This window comes from Cherax quadricarinatus, chromosome 58, assembly GCF_038502225.1.
Source record: "Cherax quadricarinatus isolate ZL_2023a chromosome 58, ASM3850222v1, whole genome shotgun sequence".
NCBI classification, from domain to species: Eukaryota; Metazoa; Arthropoda; class Malacostraca; order Decapoda; family Parastacidae; genus Cherax; species Cherax quadricarinatus.
In genome coordinates this window covers 1,967,806-1,986,501 of record NC_091349.1, presented here as the reverse complement: position 1 = coordinate 1,986,501, position 18,696 = coordinate 1,967,806, and the positions used below count along the sequence as shown (strand labels likewise).

General features: G+C 38.2%; 1 protein-coding gene across 4 annotated transcripts in view; it reads right to left on the bottom strand.

Annotated features, from left to right (window-relative positions):
• Positions 1-4,532: 4,532 nt before the first annotated feature.
• LOC128698038 (dehydrogenase/reductase SDR family member 12) overlaps positions 4,533-18,696 on the bottom strand; it is a 38,522-nt gene continuing 24,358 nt past the window's right edge. For all 4 annotated transcript variants that reach the window (XM_070097505.1, XM_053790091.2, XM_053790094.2 and 1 more), the window contains 5 exons: positions 16,754-16,889; positions 14,359-14,475; positions 13,196-13,298; positions 8,057-8,754; positions 4,533-5,374 (listed from right to left, as the gene is read on the bottom strand). In XM_070097505.1, coding sequence (XP_069953606.1) covers positions 5,354-5,374; positions 8,057-8,754; positions 13,196-13,298; positions 14,359-14,475; positions 16,754-16,889 — 1,075 coding nt within the window. In that variant the 3' untranslated portion in view covers positions 4,533-5,353. The remainder of the gene's footprint in view (positions 5,375-8,056; positions 8,755-13,195; positions 13,299-14,358; positions 14,476-16,753; positions 16,890-18,696) is intronic.

Genomic DNA, 18,696 nt, shown 5'->3' with positions numbered 1-18,696 from the left:
TATGTACACTGGAAAAACTAGTATAGATACTACATTGATTTTCCGGACACTGATGGTCCAGAACCACACAAATTTACGACCAGGAACTTGAAATTCCTGCAGCAATGTATTTACCACCAAACTGAACAGTCCCTGGCTAACACCCAGCATCCTCAAATCCATAAATACAAAGCACCAATATGAAAAACAGTACAGAATGGGTCACATAACCAGAGACCAAACAAAATGTTATTCGTCAATCCTAACCAGCCTGATAAGAAGGGCTAAAAAATTGTATTATGAGAACAGATTATCCAACTTAAAAGGTGATATAAAAAAGACCTGGAAAACCCTATCAGAAATTCTAGGAACAAAAAAGATATCACGAAATAGCGCAATTGAACTAACAAAACTAGATGAACCCAAACTCCCACCAAATGAAACAGCAAACAGACTCAATGAATTCTCCACCATAGATAAAAACCTTGCCAATAAAATCCCAAGCTCAAATTCCCCACCCAATGACTACCTCACTGGCAACTACCCGAACACACTGTTCCTAGCTCCGACTAACCCAACAGAAGTCTCCCTTATTATCAACACACTAAAAAACAAGACAGGAGATTTAAATACCTTACCACCCTTTATATATGCAAAAAAGCGTCGCAAGTGCTATCACCAATCATTGCAACACTCTTCAACAAATCCATCGAATCCTCTACCTTCCCTACAGTTCTCAAAATAGTGAGGGTCACCCCGATCCATAAAGGAGACCAAACAGACTTGAATAACTATAGGCCAATATCCAACTTACACCCTCTCTCTAAAAATCTTCAAAAAAATTAATTCATAAGCGAATCTATTCCTACCTCATCTCCCACAACATACTCAACCCCTGTCAGTTTGGGTTCAGGCCTAATAAAAATACGAATGATGCTATTATACACATGCTAGAACAAATATACACTGCACTAGAGAAAAAAAGTCCCACTGGGGATCTTCATTGATTTACGTAAAGCTTTTGATACAGTTGACCATGACTTGCTCCACATAAAATTGTTGCACTATGGTATAAGAGGGCACTCCCTCAACAGAAGCCAACATGTGTACACAAATGGAGCAAACTCTTCTGCACAGCCAATTACAGTTGGTGTCCCACAGGGAAGTGTCCTTGGCCCTCTTCTCTTTCTCGTTTACATAAATGACCTACCAAATGCATCGCAACTACTCAAACCCACACTATTTGCAGATGACACTACATATGTCTTCTCTCATTCTCTCACCCGAGCCCAGTCATGCTAGCCAATACTGTGAATACCGAATTACAGAAAATATCTACCTGGATGAGGACTAACTAACTTACTCTCTACATTGACAAAACCTACTTCATTCAGTTTGGTAACAGAGCAACAGATGTCCCTCTTAACATAATGATAAACGGATCATCTATCACAAAGCTCACAGAGGGAAAATTCTTAGGAATCCACCTTGATAATAGACTCAAATTTCAAACATATATACAACAAATTTCCAAGAAAATTTCCAAGACTGTAGGCATACTATCGAAGATATGGTACTATGTTTCACAGTCAGCCCTCCTGGCCCTATATCACTCACTTATTTACCCCTATCTCACCTATGGAATTTGTGCATGGGGCTCAACATAATAAATAAATCATCTCAAACCATTAATTACCCAACAAAAGGCTGCAGTCAGAATAACAACAAATTCCCACTACAGGCAGCACACTCCACCAATATTCAAAACTCTAAACCTACTCACCATACGAAACATCCATACTTATTATTGTACCTACTACATACATAGAACACTTAACTCGGATATAAACCCTCCCCTCAAAGTCTCCTTACCAACCTCAACAGAACACATGACCATAACACAAGACACAGATCACTCCTTGATGTTCCTCGTGTCCATCTCACACTATGCAAAAAACTCAATAAACATAAAAGGCCCAAAAATCTGGAATTCATTACCTGTGAATATAAAAGAAACACTGTCGGTTTATAAATTCAAGTCTCTATTTAAAAATCACTTACTCACCCACAACTAAATAAATACTGAATACAGTAATTGTATCTCAAATGTTTAACCTGTGACCCAATCAAACTTTGTTATTTTAATTACAATACCTAACAGAATAATCCATTCTACTCGATGCACAGCAACACAGTAAATGACCATATGACCTGTCTTTGAAATACTTATTTGTGATTAATTGTTATCTGTTTACAATAATGTTTACCACTGAATATATCATTGCTTAGTTAATCTTAAGTTAATTTTAAGCCTGCCCATAATGCTCTGCATACAAGGGGCTTTGGTATGTTACACTTAACCACTGTATTTTTTTGTACTTCAATGTTTTTTTTTATTTTTATTATCACACCGGCCGATTCCCACCAAGGCAGGGTGGCCCGAAAAAGAAAAACTTTCACCATCATTCACTCCATCACTGTCTTGCCAGAAGGGTGCTTTACACTACAGTTTTTAAACTGCAACATTAACACCCCTCCTTCAGAGTGCAGGCACTGTACTTCCCATCTCCAGGACTCAAGTCCGGCCTGCCGGTTTCCCTGAATCCCTTCATAAATGTTACTTTGCTCACACTCCAACAGCACGTCAAGTATTAAAAACCATTTGTCTCCATTCACTCCTATCAAATTAATAAAAAATAAATAAATAAATAAATACTTATCCAACCCCAAGACCAAGGAATACTGTGCTCTCTAAAGGCAGAAAGGCTATGGAACCATAGGTCCAGAAAATCGATGTTGTACCTGGATTATACTGTTAAAATCACAGCACCTGTACTCTGACATACTGATTAAAAAAGTGGAGTGAATATGATTAAATACAGATAATTTTTGGAAGAAGTGAATGTGTTTAGAAATTTGGGACTAAACTTGTCAGCAAATGGGTTTATGAAGGACAAGGTAAACCACAGAATTGATGAAGGAATAAAGGTGGGTTGTGTATCGAGGTATCTATGGAGACAAAAAACATTATCCATGAGGGCAAAGAAGGGAATGTATAAGAGTATATTAGTACCAACACTCATATGGGTGTGAAGCATGGGTTGTAAATGCTGCAGCGAGGAGGAGGCAGGAAGCAGTTATGTCATATCTAAGGGCAATGTGTGGTGTTAATATTATGCAGAGTTTTCATAGTGGTAATTAGGTGGTGTGGAGTTAATAAAGGTATTATTCAGAGGGCTGAAGAGGAGTTCAAGTGGTTTAGTCATTTAGAAAGGATGGAGCAAAATAGGATGACTTTGAGGGCATATAAAGCTGTAGTGCAGGGGAGGAGTAGGGGTCATCCTAGGAAAGGAAGGAGGGATGGGGTAAAAAGAGGTTGTGCACAAGGGGCTTGGGCATGCAGCAGGCTAGTGTTAGATACGAGTGAATAGAGATGAATGGTTTTTGGGATGGGATTCAGGGAAACCAATTAGCCAGACCTGAGTCCTGAACATGGGAATTACAATGTCTGCACTTTAAAGGAGGGTTTGGGATACTGGCTGCTTATTTAAGTTTTCATTATTACTTAAAATTACATGTATCCTCTGACACACTGAGAAAATGGAGTAAAAGTTATTATAGATAATTCTAGCATATTAGTGGACTTTTGTTTTACCTAATCTAACTTTCAATAGAAATTACACTTTTTTTATTTTGTGCATTTGTAAGAAATTGATCAGATATAATTCTACAATGTCAAGTGGCAATTTTGGGAGAACATTTTTTGGCCTCAAACCCTGAGCTATTATAAGCTTAAGATTTAAAAAAAAAAAATATATAAAGTTTTTCAGTATTGCCTATGATCTCAAAGTGAGTATTCTGACAAAGATCAAGAAAATGTTGTGAAAATTATTAAATACAGATTTATTATAGCATATTATAAGATTCTTTTATGTGTGGTGAATGGTTTTGAAAACCGACAAGTTGAAGAATTGAGACACTTGTGCAACACATGGGAATCTTTATTGAAGAAATGTTTCTTCAATAAAGATTCCCATGTGTTGCACAAGTGTCTCAATTCTTCAAGATTCTTTTATATTTATACCTAACCTAAGCTTCTGTATCCTTGGCCCTTCATTATTCCTCATCTACATCAATGACCTTCCTAATGCTTATCAGCAACTTGAACCACTTCTGTTTGTGGCTGACAACATTTGTCATCTATCCAGATCTGAATTTCTTCAACACTTAATGACTAACTTGTGAAGCTATCTACTTGGATGACTCTCAGTAAGCTTACACTCAAGATGTACAACACTTTCTACCTAGTGTTTGGGAATGAGAAATTTTTTTTTTTTATGAATTGAAGTTAAACATAGCTTTGTTTGCAATCATTACACTGTACTAATCAATTATCAAAGCATTCATGAACCTTAGCCAGGCCTTGTCCAATGCCATGGTATATAAAACTAGTGTGGAAGCTCTGGGTAGTGCAGTGTGAGTGTAGCACCAGAGCAGGCAAGGTAATAATACATATACTGCTGTGAATAAAGGCAATGAATAAAGACAAAATATAGTGTAAGGAATAACTTTATACAATGAAAATGTACATCACACTGATGATTATCTTATGTAAAATTATTAAAATAAATATCCTCTATAAAATACTATATCTTCTCAAATAATTATTTTTATAATTATAAAGGTTACTAAATGGTAATACAGTATAGGGCTCACCTGACCACTGATCCAGATAAAAATTAAATTCTGCAAATTTTTGTATGCCAATCAATTTTGTTCACTAAAACTAATCTAGCAGCCTAACACAGCTTTACTAAATTGCATATATTATATTTCAAATATTTATCTAACCTATCTTAAGATTTTGAACTGTTGTCTTACCTGGAGTAAAGGGGAGAGAGAAAGCATGCAAATAATTAGGTGAGCCTGATAAAGCACTATTAATGCCCAGATGGGCAATTACCTACAACAATGAGAAAAATAATCACCATTGCCTACTCAATTGCTGTCAAATGTAAACAAGATTTTATAGACTAATATGTTATACAAGTCTAAAGTGAAGTAACATCACTAGAAAGAGCAGATGTTGCTTCAGATAACCCAAATTGTTCTCAGTCACTAAATATATTTGCTGCTTTGTGGCTACTGATACCTCAGTCATATCTAAAGTGTTAAAATACTGGACTTTTCTCTTTAGGTAACCAGTGGATATAACTGTATGTAATCAGCAACAGGACTAGAAGTATTCATGAATAAAGATACTAGTTATCACCTCATTGATGAGCTGCACATAATACCAAACCAATTCACTCCTTAGTTTCAAGTTTGCATTCTCTGTAGGCAGACACTGCAAAAGGTGGCATCTCAATCTCTGTTATGGCTGAGATTTGGGAATCTGAAAGAAAATTTGTGTCAGTTTGTGGGGTAAGGGATAATCTGTATCCTAGATATATAGACACAGAAATAAAATTGTTAAATGTTGGTGAAAAAATGGAGGTAGTTTTTGTGCACTGAGCAGGGAGGTATAGCACCCCGTATAAATGAGGAAGAGCCAGATACAAGTGTGGTGAAAGTGCACGAGCCAGTGGGTAGAATGAAAGGGGTAAAGCAACTGGGATGAAGACTGATATATAAAAGCAAACAGGGATACAGTCTTGAAATGATTGATGTATTTGTTCAATACATACATGAAAGGGGATGACACCTAGGGTAAAAAAAAAAAAAGAATTACAGGGAAATAAGCCTGTTTAGTATGCCAGGCAAACTGTGCAAGCAGGATTACAGAAGAACAAGATTTTAGGAGGAGTAGGGAATGTGTAGGGTAAGTGTTTAATAGTAATACTTTATTTCAGCATGATACAATGTACAAAGGTAAATGAGATTTGAGTATACGTGCTGAAAGCCCCTATATATGCAGAGCATTTCGGGCAAACTTAGACTAACTTAAGATTAATAAGGCAATAACAATACAAGTGGAGTGTAAGTAGGGTAGTATATTTTGTGAAGGGATTTAGGGAAACCGGTTAGCCGGACATGAGTCATTGAAGTGGGAAGTACAATGCCTGCACTTTAAAGGAGGGGTTTGGAATAATGGCTGTTTGGAGTGACATCTAAACTGCCATATCTGAGTGCCTCTGCAAAGACAGTGATTATGTATGAATGATGGCGAAAGTTGTTGAATGATGCCAAAAGTTTTTATTTCTTTTTGGGTTTTCTTTCTTTTTGGGTCACCCTGCCTCGGTGGGAAATGGCTGACGTGTTAAAAAGAAAATACAAGTAATTTTACATTGAAACACAAGTGTACAATACAGTAGTACCTCCGGATATGAACTTGAACAATTATGTAAGTGTATTTTTGTAAGTGCTTCTGTAAGTGTATTTTTGGGGTCTGAAATGGATTAATCTACTTTACATTATTCCTTATGAGAACAAATTTGTTCGGTACTCGAACAGATCGGCACTCAAACAGCTTTTTGGAACAAATTAGGTTTGTATCCTGAGGTACCACTGTATTTAGATAAAAGGAACATTCTGATGCATTTATGGATTTAGAAAAGGCATATGATAAGGTGGACAAGGAAGAAATGTGACATCTTGCAAATCTATGGAACAGGTGGTAGGTTCAGGTTAGGGTATGTATGAGAGAATTATTTTCTAGTAAAAGTAGGCCTTTGAAAAGGATGAGTGATGTCACCATGGTTATTTAACCCATTTGTAAATGGCATTGTAATCTCACAAGGGTACAGTATTAAAAGATAATGAATTTGATGCAAAGTGCTTTTCGATAACGACAGTTATTTTGGAAGACTCTGAAGAAAAGTTGCAAAGACTGATGGAAGAATCTGGGAGGGCATGTAAAAGCAGGAAATTAAGAGCAAACATAGGAAAGAGCAAAGTTAGTTGTATACATAACCAAAATGCTCTGCATTATAAGAGGCTTTCTATATAAATAAATATAGCAATCACCCCAACTGTATAATATACTGTATTCCTTTTTTACATAAATGGTTTAACAAAAAATGAAGGCAATGAAAGATTGTATATCAGACTGGAGAGTATGAAGTAAAATTTTTTTTTCAACACACCAGCCACCTTCCACCAAGGCAGGGCGACTCAAAACGGAAAACTAAAGTTTTCTTCTTTTTACATTTATACCTCCCTGGACAATACATGAAATCCCTGCCTCCCTCTCGTCAACATTTAACAGCTCAAAATATTTCTTCCGTCTTCTCAATATCTCCACCTCCCCATCTAATAACTTCCCTCTTTTGCTTTTAACTGTGAAATTCATTTGTTTCCTAGGCACAGTCTCAACTTATTACTCTCACCCCAAATTTTTTTGTCTTATTTTCAGCAAAATTTGTTGACAAAACCTTACCCACTCTTATTTGCCCTCCTTTTACAATCCCTTATCATTCTCAATCTCTCCATATATTCCAGTCTCCTGATATTACTTCTGCTTTGTAAAAATCTAATTCCTAATTATTTTTTTTTTCATTAACACATCAGCCGTTTCCCACCAAGGTAGGGTGGCCCGAAAAATAAACTTTCATCATTCACTCCACCAATGTCTTGCCAGAAGCATGCTTACACTACAGTTATAAAACTGCAACATTAATACCCCTCCTTCAGAGTGCCAGCACTGTACTTCTCCAGAAATCAAGTCCGGCCTGCCAGTTTCCCTGAATCCTTCATAAATGTTACCTTGCTTACACTCCAATAGCACGTCAAGTCCTAAAAACCATTCATCTCCATTTGCTCCTATCCAACATGCTCATGCATGCTTGCTGGAAGTCCAAGCCCCTCACACACAAAACCTCCTTTACCCCCTCCCTCCAACTTATCCTAGGCCAACCCCTACCCCCACCTTCCCTCCACTACAGATTTATACACTCTCGAAGTCATTTTATTTTGTTCCATCCTCTCTATATGTCCAAATCATCTCATTATTATGTCATAACTTAAAGCATATGTGCCATTGTTGTTTGGCTAAAACATCTACATATCCTCAAAAATCATTGTACAAATTTATACTACTGAGTGTAAAATATTTATAGCAACTTCTAATTTTACTAACCTCTATACTGGATAACTTCTCCATGTCAGCCTCAGATGAGGGTGTGCTGATTGTTTCAACTTCATTTACCTGAGCTTTTACACTAGCTGACAGGGATTCAATGGTAACTGACTGCTGCACTTCAGATGACTCAAGAAGAGGAACATTCTCTACTTTAGATCCTGCTGAGTCAGCATCAAACTCTTTCTGCTGTACTTTAAGGGGCTCAGGAAGGGTAGCCCTCTCCATAGTGGGTCCTGCTGATGCAGCATCTAGCTCTTTTTCTAATCCATCTTTTTCAAGAATGACAACTTCTTCCACCTGGTGGTCTAAGAGCGATTTTTCAACTGGCATTTCATGAGACACTGCTGAAGCACCTAATTCTTTGGGAGATGACATCTCTAGAGAAGGTGCTGGGGCAGCTAGCACTGTCTTCCTGACAACATCCTCTGGCTCAGCAACTGGCTTTTCAGTAATGGCCGTCTTAGTAAGTTCTCCAGCTAAATCTTCCTCTACACTTGTTTTTGGTTCAATCAGAGAAGTTTTTTTAGTGTCAGCAGGAGCAGCTTGTGCTACTTGCTTTGGTAATGCTACCAACGCACTAATGACACCCAATACCTTCAAACGCAATGCTTCAATGTTTTCCATGAGAAGGTTTTCCTCTTCTATGGATGATTTTGTCCAGGCAAGAGGCAGGTGGGTTGGGACTGGAACTCTGTCTGAAAACAAATGACAAGCATAAATACAGCAATACACTTTCTTAATCCTTCATGAGGTTGCCCATCAAAGAAAGATGTCAGAAGGAACAAGACACTCAAGGACAGAGAATAAACCTTAATAAAATGATCTTGAACTGTTAAAATTTTAAAAAGAATAATATATTTATACAGTAATGTAGCCTCATATTTAAAAAAAAATTAAAAGAAATGCATGGCTTCTAGGTTTAGTTGATAACTTTAAGAACACAAATTACTTTGAAGGTTATCTTTGGCATAATTTGTTTTATATCTGTAGTAGTATCAGGAAACAGCCCTAGTGGCTGAAAAAGAAAAACTACAGAACAGGAAAGAGAATGAAGAGACAACACACTTGGGGCAATTTGGAGCCCCAGGACAGAAAAGAACACCATATCAACATGGAACCTAAGGCAGTACACAGCCCAAAAGGCTCCATGTTTCCCTTGGGTCTATGCTGCCCCTGGGTAACAAGGAGCTCCAAGGAACTGGAAACACAAAGACAACAAGGAATGGTGGGGCAATACTGACAAATTACACAGCTGCCTTTAATGTCCACTATGTACCATACTTATTTAAATCATTGTATAATTTTTAAAGGGAGTAGGTTGGTAGACAGCAACCACCCAGGGAGGTACTACCGTCCTGCCAAGTGAGTGTAAAACGAAAGCCTGTGATTGTTTTACATGATGGTAGGATTGCTGATGTCTTTTGTCTGTCTCATAAATATGCAAGATTACAGGCATGTCTTGCTACTTCTACTTACACTTAGGTCACACTACACATACATGTACACATTTATTTATACACACTCATCTGAGTTTTCTTTGATTTTATCTTAATAGTTCTTGGTCTTATTAATTTTCCTTTTATATCCATGGGGAAGTGGAATAAGAATCTTTCCTCCGTAAGCCATGCGTGTTGTAAAAGTCAACTAAAATGCCGGGAACAATGGGCTAGTAACCCCTTTTCCTGTAAAGATTACTAAAAAGAATAAGAAGAAGAAAATTGTCAAAGTGGGAAGTCTGAATGTGCGTGGATGTTGTGCAGATGATAAGAAAGAGATGATTGTGGATGTTATGAATGAGAAGAAGCTGGATGTCCTGGCTTTAAGTGAAACAAAGCTGAAGGGGGTGGGAGAGTTTCAGTGGAGAGGAATAAATGGGATTAGGTCAGGGGTTTCAAATAGAGTTAGAGCTAAAGAAGGAGTAGCAATAATGTTGAAGGATAAGCTATGGCAGGAAAAGAGGGACTATAAATGTATTAATTCAAGGATTATGTGGAGTAAAATAAAGATTGGATGTGAAAAGTGGGTTATAATAAGCGTGTATGCACCTGGAGAAGAGAGAAGTGTAGAGGAGAGAGAGAGATTTTGGGAAATGTTGAGTGAATGCGTGGGGAGTTTTGAATCAAGTGTGAGAGTAATGGTGGTTGGGGATTTCAATGCTAAAGTGGGTAAAAATGTTATGGAGGGAGTAGTAGGTAAATTTGGGGTGCCAGGGGTAAATGTAAATGGGGAGCCTTTAATTGAGCTATGTGTAGAAAGAAATTTGGTAATAAGTAATACATATTTTATGAAAAAGAGGATAAATAAATATACAAGGTATGATGTAGCATGTAATGAAAGTAGTTTATTAGATTATGTATTGGTGGATAAAAGGTTGATGGGTAGGCTCCAGGATGTACATGTTTATAGAGGGGCAACTGATATATCGGATCATTATTTAGTTGTAGCTACAGTTAGAGTAAGAGGTAGATGGGAAAAGAGGAAGGTGGCAACAACAAGTAAGAGGGAGGTGAAAGTATATAAACTAAGGGAGGAGGAAGTTCGGGTGAGATATAAGCGACTATTGGCAGAAAGGTGGGATAGTGCAAAGATGAGTAATGGGGGAGTTGAAGAGGGTTGGAATAGTTTTAAAAATGCAGTATTAGAACGTGGGGCAGAAGTTTGTGGTTATAGAAGGGTGGGTGCAGGAGGAAAGAGGAGTGATTGGTGGAATGATGAAGTAAAGGGTGTGATAAAAGAGAAAAAGGTAGCTTATGAGAGGTTTTTACAAAGCAGAAGTGTTATAAGAAGAGCAGAATATATGGAGAGTAAAAGAAAGGTAAAGAGAGTGGTGAGAGTGCAAAAGGAGAGCAGATGATAGAGTGGGAGAGGCACTGTCAAGAAATTTTAATGAAAATAAGAAAAAATTTTGGAGTGAGTTAAACAAGTTAAGAAAGCCAAGGGAAAATATGGATTTGTCAGTTAAAAACAGAGTAGGGGAGTTAGTAGATGGGGAGATGGAGGTATTAGGTAGATGGCGAGAATATTTTGAGGAACTTTTAAATGTTAAGGAAGAAACAGAGGCAGTAATTTCATGCACTGGTCAGGGAGGTATACCATCTTTTAGGAGTGAAGAAGAGCAGAATGTAAGTGTGGGGGAGGTACGTGAGGCATTACGTAAAATGAAAGGGGGTAAAGCAGCTGGTACTGATGGGATCATGACAGAAATGTTAAAAGCAGGGGGGGATATAGTGTTGGAGTGGTTGGTACTTTTGTTTAATAAATGTATGAAAGAGGGGAAGGTACCTAGGGATTGGTGGAGAGCATGTATAGTCCCTTTATATAAAGGGAAAGGGGACAAAAGAGACTGTAAAAATTATAGAGGAATAAGCTTACTGAGTATACCAGGAAAAGTGTACGGTAGGGTTATAATTGAAAGAATTAGAGGTAAGACAGAATGTAGGATTGCGGATGAGCAAGGAGGTTTCAGAGTGGGTAGGGGATGTGTAGATCAAGTGTTTACATTGAAGCATATATGTGAACAATATTTAGATAAAGGTAGGGAAGTTTTTATTGCATTTATGGATTTAGAAAAGGCATATGATAGAGTGGATAGAGGAGCAATGTGGCAGATGTTGCAAGTATATGGAATAGGTGGTAAGTTATTAAATGCTGTAAAGAGTTTTTATGAAGATAGTGAGGCTCAGGTTAGGGTGTGTAGAAGAGAGGGAGACTATTTCCCGGTAAAAGTAGGTCTTAGACAGGGATGTGTAATGTCACCATGGTTGTTTAATATATTTATAGATGGGGTTGTTAAGGAAGTAAATGCTAGGGTGTTTGGGAGAGGGGTGGGATTAAATTATGGGGAATCAAATTCAAAATGGGAATTGACACAGTTACTTTTTGCTGATGATACTGTGCTTATGGGAGATTCTAAAGAAAAATTGCAAAGGTTAGTGGATGAGTTTGGGAATGTGTGTAAAGGTAGAAAGTTGAAAGTGAACATAGAAAAGAGTAAGGTGATGAGGGTGTCAAATGATTTAGATAAAGAAAAACTGGATATCAAATTGGGGAGGAGGAGTATGGAAGAAGTGAATGTTTTCAGATACTTGGGAGTTGACGTGTCGGCGGATGGATTTATGAAGGATGAGGTTAATCATAGAATTGATGAGGGAAAAAAGGTGAGTGGTGCGTTGAGGTATATGTGGAGTCAAAAAACGTTATCTATGGAGGCAAAGAAGGGAATGTATGAAAGTATAGTAGTACCAACACTCTTATATGGGTGTGAAGCTTGGGTGGTAAATGCAGCAGCGAGGAGACGGTTGGAGGCAGTGGAGATGTCCTGTTTAAGGGCAATGTGTGGTGTAAATATTATGCAGAAAATTCGGAGTGTGGAAATTAGGAGAAGGTGTGGAGTTAATAAAAGTATTAGTCAGAGGGCAGAAGAGGGTTTGTTGAGGTGGTTTGGTCATTTAGAGAGAATGGATCAAAGTAGAATGACATGGAAAGCATATAAATCTATAGGGGAAGGAAGGCGGGGTAGGGGTCGTCCTCGAAAGGGTTGGAGAGAGGGGGTAAAGGAGGTTTTGTGGGTAAGGGGCTTGGACTTCCAGCAAGCGTGCATGAGCGTGTTAGATAGGAGTGAATGGAGACGAATGGTACTTGGGACCTGACGATCTGTTGGAGTGTGAGCAGGGTAATATTTAGTGAAGGGATTCAGGGAAACCGGTTATTTTCATATAGTCGGACTTGAGTCCTGGAAATGGGAAGTACAATGCCTGCACTTTAAAGGAGGGGGTTGGGATATTGGCAGTTTGGAGGGATATGTTGTGTATCTTTATGTGTGTATGCTTCTAGACTGTTGTATTCTGAGCACCTCTGCAAAAACAGTGATAATGTGCGAGTGTGGTGAAAGTGTTGAATGATGATGAAAGTATTTTCTTTTTGGGGATTTTCTTTCTTTTTTGGGTCACCCTGCCTCGGTGGGAGACGGCCGACTTGTTGAAAAAAAAAAAAAAAAAAAAAAAAAAAAAAAAAAAAATAATAATTTTATAATTCTGTTTGTAACATCAAGTGTAGTTAACCTGATTAAAGCTTATCTTTAGAGCCTCAGAAAAGAAGAATCAAGGTAAGTCTCTACAACAAGCAACTGTGGTGTACCTTGGAAGAAAAGACCACTAGGGTGGTTGAGGGCAGCCTTTGAGATGGCGAGCCAGACAGCAGTGTCAGCACCCTCGCTCGGTGATCGCAGGTTCTCCTTCATCTGCACCAAGAAAACAAGTATGGTATAGGGTAGCAGTGGTTTTATACATTATTACTGGTTGATTTTAAGTATATTAGCAACTTTACTGATTTAATAATTCTCTTCAAGGAAGGTTCCTGAAACTACTGAGTGGGGCTCTTGGATCAAACCTGATTGTTACCCATTTCATCAGGCACTATCATCCCAACATGTTAAGTGCTTCTCCCCTAAACATCATAAAAACACCTATTCTTTCAAGAAATTCACAGATGCTTGCACACCAACACAAATGTAACAACAACGAAGAAGAAAGAGTGACAGTCTGATCATCAGGATCATAAGCTCTAGAAGAGAGGTGTGTTCAACTAAGACTTGAAAGCATGAACAGATTCCTGACTCTCAACAAACAGTGGCAACCTACTGAACAATCTAGGATCTACATACAAAAGAAAGTTCACTCTGATTATAATTTCTCCCTAACAGCACAGGCTCAATCGGTCTAAAAAGGGTCAGATTAATTTACTTCTCGGAAACATTCCCGAGCCTGATGTAACGGGTACGAGCATATCAGCAAGATACAAGAGTTCACTAAACTTTAAAGAACGAACTGAGTTTAAATTCATTTCTTGCCTTGAAAGGGAGCAAATGTAACTTATACAAGTAGGGACTAGAGGGACCCTAGTTGGAAGGGTAAATGCCCATCTACCTGCATGATTCAGTAGAGACTGAAGTTTTTTTTTAAACAAGCAATTAGGCAAATCCACAAAAAAATTGCAAAAATCAATTTAGGAGGAAAAAAACTGAATAAAAACCAAAATACTATTTATTAAAATATTTTCTGACTGCAGAGATTACAAATAGGAAAATTTCAAGATTTAACAAATTGGTTGATACTTTCAACAAATGACAATTAAGAATCTATGTTGACACCCAGTGGGAGAAATGAAGGAGCAGATTAAAATTATTTTATTCACAGGGAATTATTAAACCCATAAGGGTCATACTGTGCTTGAACAGACTGTTTAATCACCTTACTCTGATTAGAGGTACCTGATGTGAAAAATAAATTTGTGCTACTTACCGTTTCATAGATCTGAGGTACGGAGTTCTTCATGGTAGGAGTGTCAACCCAGCCAGGGTGCATAGAGGAGAAGTGCACTTTGTCATACCTCTGAGCAAACCACAATGTCATTGCAACCTTTGCACAAAAGTATAATGGAAACAAAGTTTGATTAAAGTTTGCATGAAGAAAATTAAGCACTTACCATACCTATAATGCTCATGATGTCCCATTTTTTAAATATATAATCTCTAAAATAATTGTTTTAATTACCAGTGCTTGTAGAACTTACTGGTTCTTGTTATACATCAATACGAGAGGTCAGAGATTAGTCTATGTCCAATGGATGGAGGACCAAACCTCCAATATTGTTGGCACTGAAGGAAGTGCTTCAAGAAATTTAATACAATACACAAAAACTGTTTGTGAAGACCATGAATATCTTGGTTAGTTAATAACTATGGCCTGTCTTCCAGTTAGTGTTAAGAGATCTTCTTTCAACAAACCGGCCATATCCCACTCAAGCAGGGTGGCCCAAAAAGAAAAACAAGTATCTCTTTTTAACTTTAGTAATGTATACAGGAGGGGTTACTAGCCCCTTGCTCAGCGTTAAGAGATATTCCTTATATATGCTTTCAAATCCATTTTTAGCCTTATATGTGACTGATAATAATGCTTTATTTCTTTGAGCATACAGATATTTAGATTCATGGGTATACCTGGAGAGGGTTTCAGGGATCACGAGTTACAGGCAACATGAGTAAAATAGTAGGCACAAAAGAAAGCCACTAATTAAGCTATACATATCAGGCAACTAATCATAAGGCTTACAAACTACTTAAAAACTAGGCATAGTATTGTGTAGGACTTCTTGTGAAGTTAAATATAATCACACTTTCAACAAGAAAGGTAACTAATGACAAAGTGGGCATTTTGATTAAAAAGGTTGAGGCAGACTTCTGGATGTTTATCTTTCTAGATAAGTGACAGATGTCAGTTCATTATTTAGTGGTAGCTACAGTAAGAGTAGATGAAGTACAAGGAAAATGGTATTAATAGGTAAGAGAGAAGTGCAAATGAATGAACTACAGGTGTAACAACTTAGGAAAGATAAGTGATGAGGCCTAGGTAGTAAGTTGGTAGACAGCAACTATCCAGGGAGATATGACCATCATGCCAAGTGAGTACGAAACAGAAACCTGTGATTGTTTTATATGATGGTAGGATTGCTGGTGTTTTTTTCTGTCTCATAATGGGTATATCTTGCTGCTTCTACTTACACTTAGGTCACACTACACATGCATGAACACTCACATATATTTACACACCTATCTGGGTTTTCTTCTATTTTCTTGATAGTTCTTTTTCATTTCCTCTTATCTCCATGGGGAAGTGGAACAGATTCTTCCTCCATAAGCCATGCGTGTTGTAAGAGTCAACTAAAATGCTGGGAGCAAGGGGCTAGTTACCCCTTCTCCTGTATAAATCACTAAATTTAAAAAGAGAAACTTTCGTTTTTCTTTTTGGGCCACCCTGCCTTGGTGGGATATGGCCGGTTTGTTGAAAAAAAAAAAAAATCTCCATGGGAAAGTGGGACAAGAATTCTTCCTCTGTAGGCCATGCATATTGTAAGAGGCAACTAAAATGCCAGGAGCAATGGGCAAGTAACCCCTTCTCCTGTATAAATTACCAAATTTAAGGGGAAAACTTTTTTCTTTTTAGGTCACCCTGCCTTGGTGGCATATGGCCAGTTTGTTGAAAAAAAAAATGAGATTGAAGAGGTATATGGGGGTAGATTAATAAGGCAGTGATTTTAAGCATTGGGCAAGGAGGAATAATATCTCAAAGGAGTAAAGATCCAGAAATGAGCACGGAGAAGTGTGTGAGGTGATGGGTGGAATGAAAAGGGGTGAAGCAACTAGAACTGATGGAATCAAGACAGATGTTAAAAGCATACAAGGATATAAATTTGGAATGGTTGGTGTATTAATTACCTAGAGTGCAGCTTCACAAATATACTCCCCAAACCCCCCTCCCCCCCCAAAAAAAAAAAAAATGCTGTTTAACAAGACAAAACCAGCAGCAGAAATCTGACAGATGACATGACCAATTTTTTTTTTTTTTTTCCAACAAGTCGGCCGTCTCCCACCGAGGCAGGTTGACCCAAAAAAGAAAGAAAATCCCCAAAAAGAAAATACTTTCATCATCATTCAACACTTTCACCTCACTCACACATAATCACTGTTTTTGCAGAGGTGCTCAGAACACAACAGTTTAGAAGCATATACGTATAAAGATACACAACATATCCCTCCAAACTGCTACTGATTTTTAGTCTTGTTAAATATTGGTTTCAATGTTTCACATCAATGTGAAATTATCAAGGAAGAACATCCCACAAAAAGTGTGGACTTACCTGTCGACGTTTGCTCTGGAAGTAGAAGAGTTGACCATCGTAAGGATTAATCTGTGTGTGCATCAAGTCATGAGGGTCCAGTCGTACACACAGCATCCCAGCCGAGGAAACATTAATCACACGGGCATCCTCACTTCTGTCATATAAAGAAACATCCAATTAGGTGGATAGCTTTATTGTGCCTTCCACAGCCATCGTGTGGATGATAGTCACCCAATATCCTACCTGTAAATAGTAGATGCTACATACCCATCCTGTGAGCAGCAGAAACCCTGCATCCATCCTATGGTGAATGTTACCACAGACCCATTCTGAGAGTGGTCAAAAGATTACAGGCACACATAATGGGTCCAGGGACTGGGCTAATTAAGTTACAGTAAGATTAAGAATTTTTTTTTATTTCAGCATGACACAATGTTTGTACAGAGGTGAATGATATTTAGGTGTGTATGCAGAAAGCCCCTGTAGAGGATAAACAATGCAGATGTAGTATACACAGACTTTGCAAAAGCCTTTGACAAGTGTGGCCATGGTGTAATAGTGCACAAAATGCGTGAAAAGGTATAACAGGAAAAGTTGGCAGACAGATCTATAACTTCCTGACAAATAGAACACAAAGAATAATAGTAAACAGAGTAAAGTCCAAGGCAGCTATGGTGACAAGCTCTGTTCCACAAGGCACAGCACTTGCTCCCATCCTATTCCTCATATCTGACACACAGAGGTGTATGCCATATTATTATAAAAAAAAAAGCACTAAACCTACAAGGGACGGATGTAAGCCATAGCTGTGTCTTCTTTTGCGGATGACACCCGAACTGCCATGACAGTGACCTCCATCAAAGACTCCACAAGACTAAGCGGGCATAAACCAAATCTTCAAATGGGCCACTCAAAACAAAATGAAGTTCAATGAAGAGAAATTTCAACTACGTATACCCAGATACGGAAAACTTGAGGAAATTAAAACTATCAGGGTATACAACAAATTCTAACCATACAATAGACTGAAAAAGTAATGTGAAGGACCTGGAAGTGAATGTCAGAGGATCTCGCCTTCGAAGACCACAACAATGTATCTACCACATCTGCTAGGAAAATGATAGGATGGATAAGGAGAACCTTCAAAACTAGGGATGCCAAGCCCATAATGATTCTCTTCAAATCGCTTGTTCTCTATAGGCTGAAATACTGCTGTACACTAACTGCCCCCTTCAAGGCAGGCGAAATTACTGACTTGGAGAGTGTACTAAGAACTTTCATGGCACACATAAGTATACCATAAGGCACCTAAATTACTGGGAACAGTTGAAGTCCCTTGATTTGTATTCCCTGGAATGCAGGCGAGAGAGATACATGATAATACACACTTGGAAAATACTAGAGGAATTAGTACCAAACTTTGCACATGACAATCACTCCCTATGAAAGCAAAAGACTCGGTAGTAGATGCAACATTCCCCCAATGAAAAGCAGAGGTGCCACGAGTACACCAAGAGACAACACAGTAAGTGTCAGGGGCCCAAGACTGTTCAACTACCTCCCAGCATTCATAAGGAGGATTACCAATAGACCCCTGGCTGTCTTCAAGAAGGCACTGAACAGGCACCTAAGTCAGTACCTGACCAGCCGGGATGTGGTTTGTACATCAGTTTGCGTGCGGCCAGCAGTAACAGCCTGGTTGATCAGACCCTGATCCACCACAAGGCCTGGTCTCAGACCGAGCCATGGGGGTGTTGACCCCTGAAACCCTCTCCAGGTATATGCAAAGCATTTAGGGCACTCTGAAGACTATCTTAAGATTAACAAGGCAATGACTAATTGAGTGCTTTTATATAGTCTCATAAATGGTTGAAAAAATAAATTTAGGAGTTACAATGAGTACAAGAGAAATGAATATCCAATTAGTGCATGTTATACGTCTTTTGTCGAGTTAAATGGTA